Here is a 16,390-nt window from a genome sequence, read left to right on the forward strand (position 1 = left end):
CTGGGTCTGAGGTGACCTGTCCCTGCACTGCAGGGTGCATGCTCGGCCCATCTGTGCCAGGGGCCCCGCGTTCATGGGACCCCAGAAGCTCAGCCACAGGTGTACATGGGTCCCTCGCCACTGCCCCCTCCCTGCCAGCAAGGCCTCACCTCGTCTGCCACTCGGCCTCCTGTTTGGCTCGCTCCCTCCGGGCCTCCCTCTGCTTCTCCTCCAGCCGCTCCTTCTCCTGGCTCGCCAGATCTGGGGGCCAAGTACACGGTCTGGGTCAGGAGTCAGGGTTGACAGTGAAGCTCCCAGTTGACCTCAAGCAGAGGTGAGCGCTAAAGGAGGCAGATGCTGGAACGGCCCCACCCCCAGACCCGAGACGAACAGTCACACTGACTAGAAATGTCATCAACTGCAAACCAAACTTCCGTCACGAGTGTCTGGCGACGCCCGGGTGCCAGCGGGGCTGCGGGGTGAGGCAGGCCATGCGCCCACACCACGCAGCTCCCAGGAGCGCAGTAGCACCTGTGAAATGGCACCACACAGGGGCACGGTGAGGCTCATGGGCAACTCAACCCATGAGGCAGGGGCAGCAGGAGCCGCTTCTCATGGACCTGACCCGCAAGCTCAGCTGCCATGCGGGGGCCCGAGGGCTGCTGCCTGGTCGAGAGTGCGAGCTCAGAGGCTGGTTCTCGGGGGGGGGGGGGGCGCTGCCCACCCGCCCGCCCTGCAGTCTCTCCACTGAACACCAACTGTGTAAACGAATCCCAGGGCCACTTCGGACAGCCCTCCAGGGAGTCCCCGCTGCCGACTTGACCGAGGCAGCGAGGGAGCAAGCACGCAGCCAGGCCCTTCATCACATGGACACGACCACGGTACGTGAGAGGCTGAGCCCGGGACGTGGGGCCTACGCTGACTTTTAATGAACAAGACGTGCAATCTTTGGAACGTTACCCTAACGTCTGCTGATGCTAATAATAAAACCTGGGGACTTGCATTTCACATGTGCTGTGTTTCCTTTTATTTTCCCTGTAATTTAATTGCATCGTATTTGCAAAAGGATCCATCTGCAACAGGCTAGAAGTCTTAAAACTCTTCTAGCATGGACAGCATGAGAAACACTGTCCTGCGTGTCCCCCGCCAGCCCCCATGCGCACCCATGTCGCCGTTCTCCATGCCTCGGATGTCAGGGCGCAGGCGGCAGTCCGTGGGGGCCAGGGTCTTCTCCATGCCGCTCTGCAGCTCGTTGAGGCTGACGGTGAAACTGGTGAAATTGTACATCTGGAGAAAGAGGCACAGACACCATTACTACGGACGGCACGGGCTTCTGCACACGTTCACAGCTCGAGGCTGCTGGAGCAGCTGAGTGTCACCCATTCCCGGGGGCCTGCTCCCTGCATCCCCCTGCCCAGATGCGGCCTACGAGCCGCACAGCATGCCCCTGCCCCTGTCAGGTGCAGAGAAAGACGCCGGTGCTGCCTCAGACACCCCATGCCCCAGCTCCACTCCTGGGGCCCGGGCACAGCCAGTGTCTGGCAGGCAGCTCCACACAGACTGAACCAAGGGACGGAGGGACAAGAGCTATTTGTAAAAGGAATTCCTGGATAAGAAATCGGCCTGTTTTCTGGTCTGTCATACTGCTTTACATCCTGTTGAGAGCGAACCGTGGCTGCGCCAGGTAACATGCGCACAGGGACAGGTGTTGTTTCCCGCCAGGTAACATGCGCACAGGGACAGGTGTTGTTTCCCGCCAGGTAACATGCGCACAGGGACAGGTGTTGTTTCCCGCCAGGTAACATGCGCACAGGGACAGGTGTTGTTTCCCGCCAGGTAACATGCGCACAGGGACAGGTGTTGTTTCCCGCCAGGTAACATGCGCACAGGGACAGGTGTTTCCCGCCAGGTAACATGCGCACAGGGACAGGTGTTGTTTCCCGCCAGGTAACATGCGCACAGGGACAGGTGTTGTTTCCCGCCAGGTAACATGCGCACAGGGACAGGTGTTGTTTCCTTTTACTTATTTTACACGTGTCCCGCTACGTTAATAGAGCAAGAAACACAATAAGAAACTGTATACTATGTTGTATATGTAGTTTACATATGAACAAGATAATTAACAAAAATATTAAATTACACAGTTATTACATATATTACTTTATACATTGTATGTTATTGTACATAATATAATAAACTTACTATATATAACACAAATTGTAAGTATAATTTCCAAAAATACACATCAAAATGCATTTAAACCTCTGAATTGGTAAGTCAGAACAACAGTGTCTCAGACCGACTGGAAGCCCCTTCGGGAAGCCCCGGGCCAGGGCAGGTCGTCTAGAGCAGGCAGGCAGTGGTCGCACTATGCGCGTGCCGGGGCACGTCACGCCCACACGACATGTTGGCAGAGCACTGCCTTCGCTGCGGGGAGGCCAGGCCATGGCCGGGCCTCAGCTGGGCTCTGGGAGGGCCGGGAGCCCTCGCAGGCTCACTCTGCAGCACGGTCCGACCCAGTGACAGAGGGCCCCCTGCTCCGGGACAGCAGCCTGAGGTGGCGTGCGCACAGGACAGAGGAACGGCTGAAGGGCCTGGCCAGGGGTCGGGGACACAGGGGGCACAGAGAGGCCCAGACTTGCAGGGGGGTGGGTGTGCAGCATACGAACCTGGGCAGAGTTGGGGGGCCGAGTGTTGACCCTCCAAAGCAGCTTGCTGCCGGGAATGACCTGCACCGTCTCCTGAGCCTCGGGCACAGCGTCCGCCACGTCGCCATCAGCTTTCTGGGAGCCATCGTCCTGAAACACAGAACACCTTGGGACAGCTGGCCTGGAAGGACAGCTACTGTTGAGCAACTGTCCGGCCAGCGGCCACCCTGGGCAGAGCAAGAGGGGTTTGCTGGTGAGAAGATACGGTTGTGTTCCCTTTGCTGGTGCTCCCCAGAGAGAGGGCAGGAAGTCAGCAGCAAGACAGTGCTTTCCCGGGGGGAGAAGCGCACGCAGCACGAAGTGACGCCAGCGAGTCTGCTCGCCATTCGAGGGCCCACACCTTCCCAGACAGCCGGTCTGGCTCAAGCTAAGGGTGGCTCTTCTGAGCCAGAGACCGTCCCCACGTGCCGCAGCTCTGCCTGCAGTCAAGAACTGGCTCACGTCTGCTGATTTCATGGTATCTCAGCACTTCCAGACTGAACCCCAACTGCAGACCACCTCTGAAGAAGATACAACCACTATCTTCCTTTTCACACTCAGTGGGTCCTGGAGAAAGAAGCGGGCCCCCGCACAGCTGTTCCAGGAGAATGCTGGAGTATGACGAGGTGGCCTCGGGACCCCCAGCCGACACCGACAGGCTTTGGTGCTGTTGGGCCACAGGCCATGGGGTTTGCTGCCAGGAGCTGAATAAAGGCCGCTCAGGGGTGAGTGTTCACATAAAACTCTGTCTCCCATCTAGGGTACCCCAAGGACAACGAACGCTAAGGCATTCAAAGCCAATCCTCAAGGGATTCCCCACTCTAAGTCTGTGTGGCCTTTAAATGGAACTTTCCTTTTTTTTAAGTCAAAGAGCACCGTTAGAAGAATGCCACATGGCTAGATGCTGAAACCTGGGGGAGGCCCAACACCTTTGCGAGAGAAATACTGAACACTCTGGGTTTGGCCCATGACTTCTTATCTCGAAAAATCGGACACCTCTTTTGAACTACCACTTCTAGTTTGAAGCTCGAGAAAGCTAGCCCTAGGATAATCAGAATTCCAAACCTCCAGGGGAGCTTGCCAAAAGTTTTCAACTGTGGAATCTGTCACCTGGCACTCGACATGACATTCTCTTGATTTTTGAGCAGGGTCTAAGCAAACAAGGCAGGAAGACCGGAGGTGTGTGAGGAAGCACCCAGAGCACAGGGTGCCCAGAGAGATGCAGGTGCACGTGGGTTCTGACGGGCTTGGGGGGACATGGCAGCACCAAGGAACCCCCCCCCCGGCTGACGACAGCGGCCTCAGCAGTTATACACACCCGACATGCAGATAAACCCGAGCCCCATGCAGCATCTAGACAAGCAGTCTCGCGTTCACGCAGCCAGCAGGGGAAGGCTGATTCCCAGCACTCGCTCCCGCAACTGGAAGCCCTGCCCCGCGCCCCCCCCGCCCCCACCCCAGGGCCATCATCGCGGGGGGAACAGTGCCTTACCGGCTGGGACTTGCTCAGCTGGTCACCTCTCCTCTCCCGTTTCTTGAAGGACTCATACGCAGCAGGGTCTATGCCCCACAAACACTCTGTCCATTTTCCATAGATCATAAAGAGCTTCTTTTTGCTGCAAAGGAAATTTTTATTTTATTTTTTTAAAGTTTATTTTTTTGAGTAATCTCTACATCCAACTCACAAGCCCGCGATCAGGAATCACGTGCTCTTCCAACCGAGCCAGCGGGCGCCGCGCCAGAGGGGGTTTTAATCATAAAGCATTCATCTAAACACGCAGCACCTTAATTCTGACCAGGGAATAAATGCCCGTGCTGCCTTGTCTCCTTATAAATCTTAGGACTTCTCTGGACATAAGAGCAGAGGAAAAATCTGCCTTTAGGGTCCCTACTCAGGCCTGATTTGCCAACGCAGCAAAGACAATGAGGACACATCACCCGAAAGGCGGCTGGCAGGGCCCTGCCACCAAGAAGGTGAGAAACGGGGGGCGTCTGGTGTCATGTAGGCCTGCGTGCCTGTCTGGTCACTGTCCCTGAAACGCACGAACTGCCACGCCCTGTGTCCTCCTGCCTTCCCTATAAATCACGTCAACAGCCCGGCAACTGTGGCGGACGTTGTTTACTTTATCTTCATAACCGTGAATCGGACGCGCGCATCACCACTCGCCTGCTTCTTTCATTTCCTAACAGTCTCTGGAGACTTTCCAGGTCAACCACCGAGCACGCTGCCTGATTCCAAAGGAGTGCCAACGTGCTGGGCCACTCTTTCGTTTCCTTTTGTTTTTTTTTTCTTGCATCCCTTGCGGGGAAAGCACAGTGGCCATGGGCTCCCTGGAAATGCTAGTCTGCCAGGCGTGTGACATCCTGGGAGGGCAGCCCTGTCTCAGAGGCTCAGCCTGGGAAGCTGGCACACGGGGGCGGTGGGGGACCCAGCCAGTCCTCACTCAGCAGACACCTTGGCCGACGTGGTCTGTCCCGAAGAGCACACGCCAATTTAGACTAGAAAACCAGAAAATCAGAACAGGGTTTGCAGCCCCTGAGGACTGGTGCGCGTAGCCCTGAGGTGTGGCATGGACTCCGCTCCTATGGCCCACATCTGGACGCAAGCCAACCACGGTCTCCTCCTGGGTTGTTCCCACCACCAGGAAGAGGCTGCTTGGGTGCCGGCCAGTGCCCCTGTCATGACGAGGACTGCTGTCCTCCAAGGTATGCGGGCTGAGTCCCGACTTGCTTCAATGGGCAAGGTGCTCAGAGTCTAAAGCCTATAAGCATCTCACAGGCTGTCTGAACAGGTGACTTTCTTGTACTCAAAGAGTAGAAAAGAGCAAAAGTACACACTGCTTTACACTGGAAACTTGTTTCTAATTAAAAATGTGTAGGGGGCTCCTGCCTGGTTCAGTGGGTAGAGCATGTGGTGAGTTCAAGCCCCACATTGGGCACAGAACCTAATTAACAACAAAAAAATGTATAGCTTTTGGAGCTGAAAGCAGTTTCATGACATTATATAAACCCCAAATTCCTTACTGGGGAAAAAAAATGGGAAATCTGAGACCAAAAACATAAGGTAACTAACCCAAAGGAGAGAAAAACCCCAGAAAAATCTATTGTGAACTCCTGACCGTTTCTCTGCTCACAAACATTTCAAAAGTCCCTCACTTACTGACTGGAATGAACCAGTCTGAGAAAGGGAGGCTCACACAAGCTAGGATGTGAGCTGTGCCCGACAACCCACAGCAGGCACTGCCAGAGAGGAGGAGACGCGCTCACGTTTCCCGCCTCAGTTCTGGCTGCAAAACCGCAGCATTAGCTCTCTGTGAGGATACCTCATTTCCTCACGTCCATTTCATCAAAAGAAAACACAGCAGATCTTTCATCCTCAACAGAGGGACAGACAGACCCCACTCACTCGCCACCCAGAGACGACACTAAAAACTAAGCCGGCGTCTCCGTGCAGACTCTAAACAATAAGGATCGTTTTTTCCACCGCGAACAGATGTCACCGGCATCACCGCATCGTGAACAAGGTACGCGCACCCGTGCGGGCCCGCGCTGAACCGTCCAGGCGCAAACCTACTTTTTGTCTTGAATGTGCCCCTCGACTTTGTGAAGTTCTTTTCCAAACAATCCACAGGGTTTAAAATGAAGCACACACTTGTCTCCAGTTCTGCAGCGAAAACAAACACAGGTTTTCTATTGTGTGGTGAGAAATGTCTGGAAGAGGTGAATGTGGACAGGGAGGTGGCTGGGGCGGGGGCGGCGGCAGGCAAGGACTGCACACGGGTGGGGGGGAGCTCGCTGTGGTGACAGCTGCACGCTTCAGTAAATACACTAAAAATCACTTTAGTTTCCACTTTAAATGGGTGAATTCTATGATATGCAAAGTATATCTCAATAAAGCTGGTGGAAAACAAAGCCGATAGGTCATGAACTCCCAGGAAGAAGGTATGGACAGTGGGTAGCGTTTGGGGATGGCCGTGACTTTCTCATCTGAGAATCACACCATTCTTTAGTGTACTTTAAAATTTCAAAATAAATTCACTGTCATGACTACTACCGAAACAAGAAGCAACAAGGGGCACGAGAGATGCCGCCAGCGCTGGGCCTGGCCCTCCGTGCGGGCAAGGCACGCCCTGAGAACGGACCCCGCCGCGTGGAGCACAGCACACGGCACGGCTGCACACTGCTCGCGGTCTCTGGCCATCACGCGCCGTGGACTCTGTTACCTGTGGTTCACAATTTCCACCGTCCCATACTGCTCTATCCAGAGCTTCCCGATGATCACGTTATGTACACAGCAGGTGGGGTTGGTCCAGGTATAGGCTTCATTGTGTCTGTGAAACATGCCAGAAAACAAGCAAGTCAGAGGCCAGCAAAGAGGAAGACGCTGCGTGACCTAAAAAGCGAAATACCAGACAGAATTAAACCATAATTGCCTTAAAACCTGTACAAGAGCAGAATATTGCTTTGAACTCCCTCCAACGGTGGCGATTTATTTAGCATTTGTTTGAAATTTATTTCTGCTTTCCTTTGTAGCATCAACAAAGCTTTCTACTGAAATGTCAGGACAAGTTAATAAGCAACAGGAGACCACCGAGACAAAGAGATTCAGCTGTCCTGGGTGGCTGTCAGCACAACAGCCCCTCCGCCAGCAAGAGCTGCACATCCCGCGCCGGCCCAGGCGTCCAGGCAGCCGTTCCATGGCACAAAGGCTGGGGCGCACGCGACCGCTGGGAACCACTTCCCAAACACCCTTGCATGTAGTCCTCCTCCTCCCCAGATGGCCTGACCCAAGGAGAAAGCCCCACGGAGGTGGAGCGAGAGCACCAGACCTGGTCTCGAGGGCAGCTGCGTCAAAGAGCCATACTGAAGGGCAGAGACCGGCTCAGGGCAGAAGTATTCAGGACAAATATTTGGAACCCCCCAAATTTCCAAGGGAACCCAAACACACTCATCAGTAAGGTTTGCCATGTTTCAATTCTGCATGCCTCACCCCAAGAAAGCAAAGACGATGCAAGACAGGCACGCTTCCCAGAAAAGGGGGTGCCCTCCCTGGGCCCGGAGATGTATGGAGCTCAGGTACTGGTATTCTCTGGCCACCAGCCAGGCTGGGCCAGCACAAAGCAAAAACGATACCAAATGCTTCATTACAGCAGGCTACAGGGAGCAGGACTAGCGCCTGCGAGAACGCGTGGCATGCCGCGGCCTGGACGTCTACGATGGCTTTGCAACATCCAGGCGACCACTAGAGATTCAGGTTTTGCTCTGCAAGGTGTCTGATCAACACTGCACTGGGGAGCATTGGGACGGAGATTTAACGGGCACGTGGGCAGCCTCCAGGACGCCCCTCAATGTTCCCTTCCGCCTGGGATTCATCCTGCGTCTCTCTCCCGCCCTCAAGCAGGGTAGGTCTGTGTGACCAACGGGGGTTCAAGGTTTAAGGTTAGGGTCACTTCTGAGATGAGGTCATAAGACACCGTGGCTTCTGCCCCCTCACAGGGCCCAGAGCCAGGGCGGCCTACTACACGGCTCCCCGGTCCCAGCCATCAGAAACCACGTGGGAGAGCCAACGGTGGTTGCTGGAAGCTGCTACGTTTGGGGTGGTCAGCAAGCAGAAGAGCTAGCAGCAGCAGGGACTGCAGCTATCCGGATCGTGCCGAGCGCACAGCAACCAGGAGTGCGAATCACACCCGTCCCGGGGAGGGGTCTGAGGGGGACCTCCCATCTGAAGGAGCGTCTGCAGCTGCAAAGGCCTCAACGGAGCAAGGCTGTGACCCTTCCACTGGGAGGAAGAGTCCGCGTGCCATTTGAGATCCCGGCCGCCGCACTCACTTGAGCAGCTCCAGTGTGATGGTGCCCCGGGGCTCGGCCTCCACGCTCTTGCCCCAGAATTTCAGCTTCGGGTAGATGGAGCCGTGAAACAGGAAGTCCTGATTGAGGCCTTCTGAATAAAATGCACTGATGGGGGGGTGGTGGCTGACCTGTTCAGATATGAATCTGAATCCCAAATCTTCCCTAGGCACAAAAACAAGAGGGAAGAGAGCCACATTAGAGACTGCAAAATCCGACAAAGGCCAGCTCAGCACCCCTCTTGGGGGAGCCCTGCAGGCTCTGGCACAGCGGGCCCACCCCAGCCCTCGCATCTGGGAGGGGTACCAGGAAAGGCGAACACACACACTCCATGCCCCCCAAGTGGCAGAAATATCCAACACCTGCTCTCTGATAGCACATGTGGCCTAACGCGGACCTCCCCCAACACACACACACACTCGCACACGCGTCCACTGTGCCTCTGGGACACCTCTGAACACTACACAGAACGAGGAATAGCGTGGAGGGGCCACCTCCACCCTGACCCTCTGCTCACACGCCCCCCGCCCCCACCCCCCAGCACACGCAGGTCTAGGTGGTGTCCCAGAACTAGGGACGCAGAGGCCCTGATACCAAACTGCCATCTTGGTCCTCGAGGGACGCCCAGTGCCTAAGGGGGTTCTTCTCTAGCCTTCTTCTAAGGCTCCTGGAAGTTTTGTGATGGAACGTCTGATGTCCCAAGACACTCCTGGCCAGGAAATAGGATTTTTAGTACATGTTCTTTTTCAATAAAAATGTCAGTTTTTAATTGTTCCGGAACTGTGAATACACCTACAGCTGTAGTCATTAAAAATTATAAAAGCTAAACCACATAATTACTAACTTAACTGGAATCAGAATTTCCAATCATCACAGAGGAAGGAAAGTTGAAAAACTAGGTTTTAAAAGGTTGCCTACCAAGGTATGTAATTTACAAAATGAACACTTGTCTAAGAAAAGAAAGTGCTATTTTTGGTCTACAATAGAAATCTGTAGGGAGAAAGACATGGAGCATGACTTGGTTCAGTTACGTAGCTCGTCAAACAGGAAGACCCCTCAGGGCCCTGCCCACAGCAAGCAGGCCACACGTGCGACCCGGATGCCAGGATGTGACACGCGTGGCACCTGCAAGATTAGAAGGAAGGCTCGGTTCTCTGTCAGTGGAAACCGGCTCAGCCCCTGAATGAAGTTCCTGGAAAAGACGATACGCAGGTGTGTCACACTGTCTAGCACCTCGGGGTCATTCCAGTCTTTTAATCCGTATTGCTTATCCCTGCTGTCTAGAACTTCTTTTATATTATGTTTTAATTTCTCTTTTCAAGATGTGTTAACGGAGCTTCTGAATAAACAAAAATGCTAACAATTTCCACAGAGCTAGACAAGGTCAGAGTCTCGAACTCCGGCACCACGGCCCTCTGAGTGCAGAGAGATAACTGTCGCTCAAGAGGACTAATTCTAGAAAAAAAGAACTCTCCACATGAATTCAGAACAAGTTTCCCTGAAGAGTGACTCTCAGGGCAGGTTTTTCCCTCCTGTGGGCCTCAGTTTCCCGTTTCTGAACTGAAGGAGCAAGGACTTGCCATCTTCACCCAGGGTCCCCTCCTGACTGCTCACTGCCATCCTCCTCAGGGGAACAGGATTTCAAAAGCAGGTGCCTGAGTGCTCGGGGCCAGCCAGCCTGTCAGTGCCTCAGAGAAGCGGGCCGCTGCCCCCAACGCCAGCAGCACGCGGTGGGGGGCCACGCCACAGGGCCAACAGCAGGCCCGCCCGGGGCAGCCGGAGACGGCGAGCGCCTTAGCTAGACAGACGTATCGCTTCCCCAGCTCAGTGATTTCCGTGAAGAGGTGCAGGCCTGCAGGCATCGCTCCAGGTGACGGCTCGGCTGGCGAGGTCTGAACCCAGCGCTGACACCTGGCCCCTGCACAAGCATGTCAGCGCCGCACACCCCCAGCGCGCTGACTCAAGCAGACCAACACCCCCACAACCATTCACTCGCCTTTGAAGAACTCGTAATCACGGATAACACACGTTGCTAGGGGCCACACAACACGCCGCGACCTGCATCACAACAGAACGCAGCAGCGCTGCCCACACACGTCAGACGCGACACACAGCAGCGTGACTCCGCACAAGCCCACCGCATTGTGGGGACACGAGGACGGCACAACGCCAAGTGGCAAGCGATACAAACTCCCACAGTCACATGGTGTGAACACACACGACACACAAGGAAATCCACCAGCACGTTAACTCCAAAGGAGCACGTCTGACTTGTCTCACTTTGCTCAAGTTGCACATTTTCTATAAGGAACATGCTCTTATAATTAAAAACAACCTTGTATTTAATAAAACATTGCAATAAACTCCCGCAGAACCCAGGGAGAGGTGGAGTAAAAACTATTCTCGCCGACCCCGAACGGCCCCACAGAGGACCACGCACCGGGCTGGGCAGCTTGCCCTTCACCCCGCTGATCCCGTGATGGACAAAGACAACACTGCCGTCGGCTTTAGCTCCTATGGTCTGGGTGGGCACTTCGCATGGGCAGCGGGGTCGGAAGAGCACCCCACACAGGCCCAGCCCACCCTCCCAGGGCCCCCGGCCAGACCGCCACAGGCAGGGCTTGTCCTGGGGGGGGGGCCTCGAAGACTGGGTCAGAAGCTCGGGGGCAGCTGGGGAGCTGCCTGAAAGAAACTCCACCCAGAGGGATCCCAGTCGCCGCAGCTCCTCGCCGGCCTCAGGAGGCTGCGATTACGCCCTCTGCGGCTGCTGCACGCGCCAGCTCCAGCTGCCCCTCCGTGACATTTACTAAGACACCCTGGTGACGCGGGCTGGCTTTACTCACTAGGGCCTGTTTCCCTCTTCATGTGACATGAGCCCGCCCACCCTCCTGCGCAGCGCACTCCGACGCCCTGCGCGCTCTCCCATCTCCACTCCGCTTTATCTGGGGCGCTGTGATGCGCACTGCGCCCCCAGCCACGAGGCGCCTTCTCCCTCTGCGTCCCCAGCCCTCAAGACCCCAATGGCCTGAGCCCTTACCTGATCAGCTCGTAAGTCTCTCCCAGGAGGGGGTTGAAGGGCTTGCCGGTCCTCTCCCACTGGGAAGCCACTGCAGACACCGCGAAGGCTGCCACGCACTGGGAGCAATGCACATGGCGGTGGGTGAGGCGTCACCGGGATGCTGCAGGTATACAGCTTCTTGGGGCCAGCCTGCGCTCCTGGCGACCTCAGTCCCCCGCTTGTCACATGTTTTGAGATTACAGAACTTCCGGAGCAATGCCATTTATCACAGGCACTTCCTCAAAGCCACGCAAGCAGGAACTCTGTGTGGCTCTGCCCCCCCCCCCAGCCTGCCCAGGCCTAGAAGCCCTGCGGCACAGCCGGTCAGTCTGGCCGGTGCACCCGCAGGCACACGGGATGCCAGTTCCAGGAAGACCCAGGAGGAGCCGAGGCACAGGGCCCACCGCCACCCGTAGATCAGGCTCCGGGACAAACGCCAGAGCCATCGAGCAAAACGGCACCCAAAAGTCAGTGTGAGCCACATGGGCCCTTCCCCCCGACGTCCCCCTGGTGAGGTGCCTGGCCCCTACCATGACGTGGCTGGTCAAATGGTGTTGAGTTCATTAAAAACTAGAGTCTGGCGCCCACCCAAGCTCAATGTCCGGTGACCCTGAAAGGAGCCCATCACCCACCTGCATCCTTTCCAGGGCCTGGGGCTGGCAGGAGGCTCTGTGAATGAGGTACACGTGCTCCATGTACTCTGTGATCCGCTGAAGGAAACTCAGAGGCTCATTGAAGGCGATGGGCATGGTGATCTTGGACAGCTCCTAGAAGGAGCAGGGAAGACCCATCACCAGTGGGCTCACGCCCACCCTGCTCGGAGCACAGGGAAGATGCTCGCCTTACTCTTCAGGGGAAAGGAAGTCAACTATGGGCAGACCCCACTGCTCACTGGCTCAAGAGGCCACACCCAAACCCGCCTAGGGGCGAGGCTGGGGGGAAAGAGGCCCCCTGGGGACCCAGCCGCAGAGCACAACTGCACATGCATCTACTCTTGGGTCTAGTGTCCGTCCCATTTCCAGGAGCCCATCCCACAGATCGTCTGGCAAACATACAGCCAAAGACCAGACATCACTCAAACATCCAACAGGGACCCAGGAGGACGCCCGACACAGTGACTGCAAGAGTAAGCAGGGGCTCTACATGGCTGTGGCTGTACCGTGCAGGGAAACGGTGGGACATCCTCTAGTTTGTCTGAAGAAAGAGGGAAAAATAACATACAATCCACTTTCTGATGTGCGGGAAGACAGACCAGAAAGTTCTCAAGAGGTCCCCTCTCGGGGAAGGGGACATGCACAGAGAGGTCAGGGACAGGAAGCTAAATGCTTGGAATATACTGGAATCTCATCCAAAAGATTTGACTTTGGATTTATAATTTTGAAACAAAATTAATTTAGAAAGGCAATCTCCAAACATCAAGAATAAAATGAAACAAACAAGCGCACACAAGCCCCTCGGGCACAGCCACCCAGAGAAGGTCACTGCAGACGACTTAAGCACAGTGACTTGAGGAGCACCCTGAGGACAAAACGAACCACAAAAGCCAACAAACTTGCCCGTTTCGGTAAACACGCTGCTGGCAGCAGAGTGGCCCTACTCTCCAGAGCTGTGCCGCACGTGGGCTAGAGCAGGTAAGCATGCGCACCTAAACCAGCCGTCTCCACCGCTGTGGAACTGGGATTACTGGGGGCGCCTGGGGGGCTCGGTCGGTGAAGCGTCTGCCCTCAGATCAGGTCATGATCTCAGGATGACTCCCGCATTGGGCTCCCTGCTCAGTGCTCCCTCTGCACCTCACACTGCTCATGCTCTCTTTCTCTTTCTCTCTCTCTCTCTCGCTCTCTCTCTTAAATAAATTAATAAAAATCTTTTTTAAAAAACGGGATTATCGGTGTGGGAGAAAAGAGGCACAGACATAAGACAGAGGACGTTAGATCAATCCTGTCATCCCAAATTTAAAGCATCGCTGAAACAAACCAAAACAGCTCCTAGCTCTCTCCCCTGGGGAAAAACCTAGAAAAAGCAACCCGATAGCCTCCCTGGGGCCCAGCTGTGGTCTTGAGTCCTCTCTCTTCCTGGACAAGGGGCTGATTCCAGATCCTGGACAAGAAAGGTACAGAACGCACCAGAACATCTTCTGTAAAGGATTACAGCCAACCTGAGGGCACTACTGCCAGCCAAGGAGCAGCTCGGGGACCAGAACACATCGAGGAGCTTTAACTCCATGAATTTAAAAAACAACAGAAGACACGCTAGTTGGTTATACTGGTCACGCTGGGTAATGCTAGCGAACCAAATACATGACTTTCTTACGCCAACCACATTCACAGCAGGAAATAAAGGAAGAGTGACCGTGCTGCCGGAGCTCCGCGACAAATCGCCAACTCGGGCACTGAGCATCGGGCGCTCCAGGTCAGGAGAGCAGTAACAAAGATGCGTCCACACACGGACTGAGAAGCGCAGACACGGGAATGGCGCTTGAGACAACCGGGAATTTGATGACATTAACAGACTATGTCCTTTCCTGCACTAGGATACCAGACTGTGGTCGTGTTAAGACAGAATCTGGGGGCGCCTGGGTGGCTCAGTCAGTTAAGCGTCCCACTCTTGGTTTTGGCTCAGGTCAGGATCTCAGGGTCCTGGGATGGAGCCCTATGTCGGGCTCTGTGGTCCACGCGGCTTCTGCTTTGGATTCTCTCTCCCCTTCCCTCCCACTCTCTCTCTCAAATAAATAAAAATATTAAAAAGAAAAAAACCCCAGAATCTGTATCCTTTAGCGACACGAGACATATTCACAAGTGGAATTTGCTTCAAAATACGAGGGGAGGCAGGAAGTGATGAAGTGTGGCGGGGGGTGATGAGCGCCGGCTGACGCCACGGGTGCCGCGGTGAGCCAGGACCGAACTCGGCCCTACCTGCTGCCGCACGTGCCTGGAACAGCCCGCGTGGGCCAGCGCGTGGCAGCCGGCTCAGCAGGCTGAGCAGGAAAGAGAGCGGTGTCTCCACTTCAGAGGCAAAGCCCATGCTTGCCGAGCTGGTGCAGCTCTGGGAACGTGTAGACCCACATGTTTTGTTCAGCTTTAATCTGAATCCATCCTATCCCCAAGGTGGATTCCTTGGGGAATGCAATGTAATGTTGTCACTTCATGAAAACAAGCCTCAAGATCCAGGAGCTAGCCGAGTGCATCACCTATCTTCAGACAGACACACCTGCCTGGACCTGACTTGCTCACACCATGAAAAACATGGGAGATAAGACTGCTAAGAGAAAATAATCCCAAATGTGCCACTTTAAAACAGAAGAGACATGTGTGGTGCCTGGCTCGCTTAGTCAGACAAGCATGCAACTTCTGATCTCAGGGTTGTGAGTTTGAGCCCCATGTTGGGTGTAGAGATTACTTAAAAATAAAAATCTTGGGGCGCCTGGGTGGCTCAGTCATTAAGCGTCTGCCTTCGGCTCAGGGAGTGATCCTGGTGTTCTGGGATCGAGCCCCACATCAGGCTCCTCCGTTGGGAGCCTACTTCTTCCTCTCCCACGCCCCCTGCTTGTGTTCCCTCTCTCGCTGGCTGGCTGTCTGTCAAATGAATAAATAAAATCTTTTAAAAAATAAAATAAAATAAAAATCTTTAGGGACACCTGGGTTGCTCAGTCAGCGAAGCATCTGCCTTCAGCTCAGGTCATGATCCCAGGGTCCTGGGATGCAGCCCCACATTGGGCTCCCTGCTCAGTGGGGAGCCTGCTTCTCCCTCTCCTCCCTGCTTGTACTCTCTCTTACTATCTCTGTCTCTCTCAAATAAATAAGTAAAATCTAAAAAAACAAAAAAATAAAAATCTTTAATAAAATGAAACATAGGGGTGCCTGGGTGGCTCAGTTGGTTAAGCGCCTGTCTTCAGCTCGGGTCACGATCCCGGGGTCCTGGGATCGAGTCCTGCATCGGGCTCCCTGCTCAGCAGAGAGTCTGCTTTTCCCTCTGCCTCTGCCTGATGCTCCCCTTGCTTGTATGCTCTGTCAAAAGAGTAAATGAAATCCTTGAAAAAATCAATGAATGAATGAATAAATAAATAAATAACCATGACCGTCCAGCAGAAGGACAGCAGGGGAAAAACTGGGAAAGCCAAGCCCCGTGCGCGGTGAGCAGTGATGCTCTGACAGGAGTCCCCTCGTCTCGCTCACAGCTCTGGCTACTACGTGAGAGGTCACCATGACGGGTAGTTGGGTGAAGGGTAAACAGGGCTCAGTGTGCCTCTGCAATCTTCTAGAAGTCCAAAATTATTTCAAAATACAGAGTGGGAGAAGAGATGCAGTTTCCTCCGGGAAAAAGGCCGCCAGCTGAGGCAGAAGCAAACGCAGCAGCATGCCTGTGAGGCATGCCAGGGACAGGGCCACGTGCCTGTTGGACAACACTCACTGGAGTCCGCGTCACCTCATGGCCCATGGGGGCACCCTTCCCTCCCAAGGCGCACAGCCCCCCTTTCCACGGACGGTCGACACCATCGCGGAGCCCATGAGAAGAAAGGCCTGCGGCTCCAGACAGCGGTCAGCCAACTCTGCTGCTGCAAACCTGAGCACCTGAGCTCCGTGTGCAGCCCAGCACGGGGAGGGGGGCGGGCAGAGCCCCAAGTCCTGCACGGCTGCCACGGCCTGCCCTCGGCATGTGTCAGGGAGCCCACCGACGCTCCTCACTCGTGCAGACCGTCCAAAGCCGGCCGCCTCCAAGCCCGTCACAGGGCTGGACACAGACACTCGTGGCGCTGTCTAGTCAGGAGCGCGACCTGCAGGACTGTTTTCCCTCTGCCTGTAAACATCCCGGCCTTTTCTCT

General features: G+C 55.0%; 1 protein-coding gene across 1 annotated transcript in view; it reads right to left on the reverse strand.

Moving 5' to 3' along the window:
• The window catches only part of OSBPL2 (oxysterol binding protein like 2), a 40,432-nt gene that overhangs the window by 2,792 nt on the left and 21,250 nt on the right, over positions 1-16,390 (reverse strand). The window contains exons 5-13 of the mRNA XM_045795208.2: positions 12,204-12,338; positions 11,551-11,648; positions 8,496-8,678; positions 6,890-6,997; positions 6,241-6,330; positions 4,159-4,282; positions 2,649-2,777; positions 1,143-1,266; positions 150-240 (exon numbers count right to left, since the gene is read on the reverse strand). Of these exons, the coding sequence (XP_045651164.1) occupies positions 150-240; positions 1,143-1,266; positions 2,649-2,777; positions 4,159-4,282; positions 6,241-6,330; positions 6,890-6,997; positions 8,496-8,678; positions 11,551-11,648; positions 12,204-12,338 (1,082 nt within the window). The remainder of the gene's footprint in view (positions 1-149; positions 241-1,142; positions 1,267-2,648; positions 2,778-4,158; positions 4,283-6,240; positions 6,331-6,889; positions 6,998-8,495; positions 8,679-11,550; positions 11,649-12,203; positions 12,339-16,390) is intronic.

Source organism: Ursus americanus, chromosome 22, assembly GCF_024610735.1.
Source record: "Ursus americanus isolate L20-20 chromosome 22, mUrsAme1.1.p, whole genome shotgun sequence".
Lineage (NCBI taxonomy): Eukaryota > Metazoa > Chordata > Mammalia > Carnivora > Ursidae > Ursus > Ursus americanus.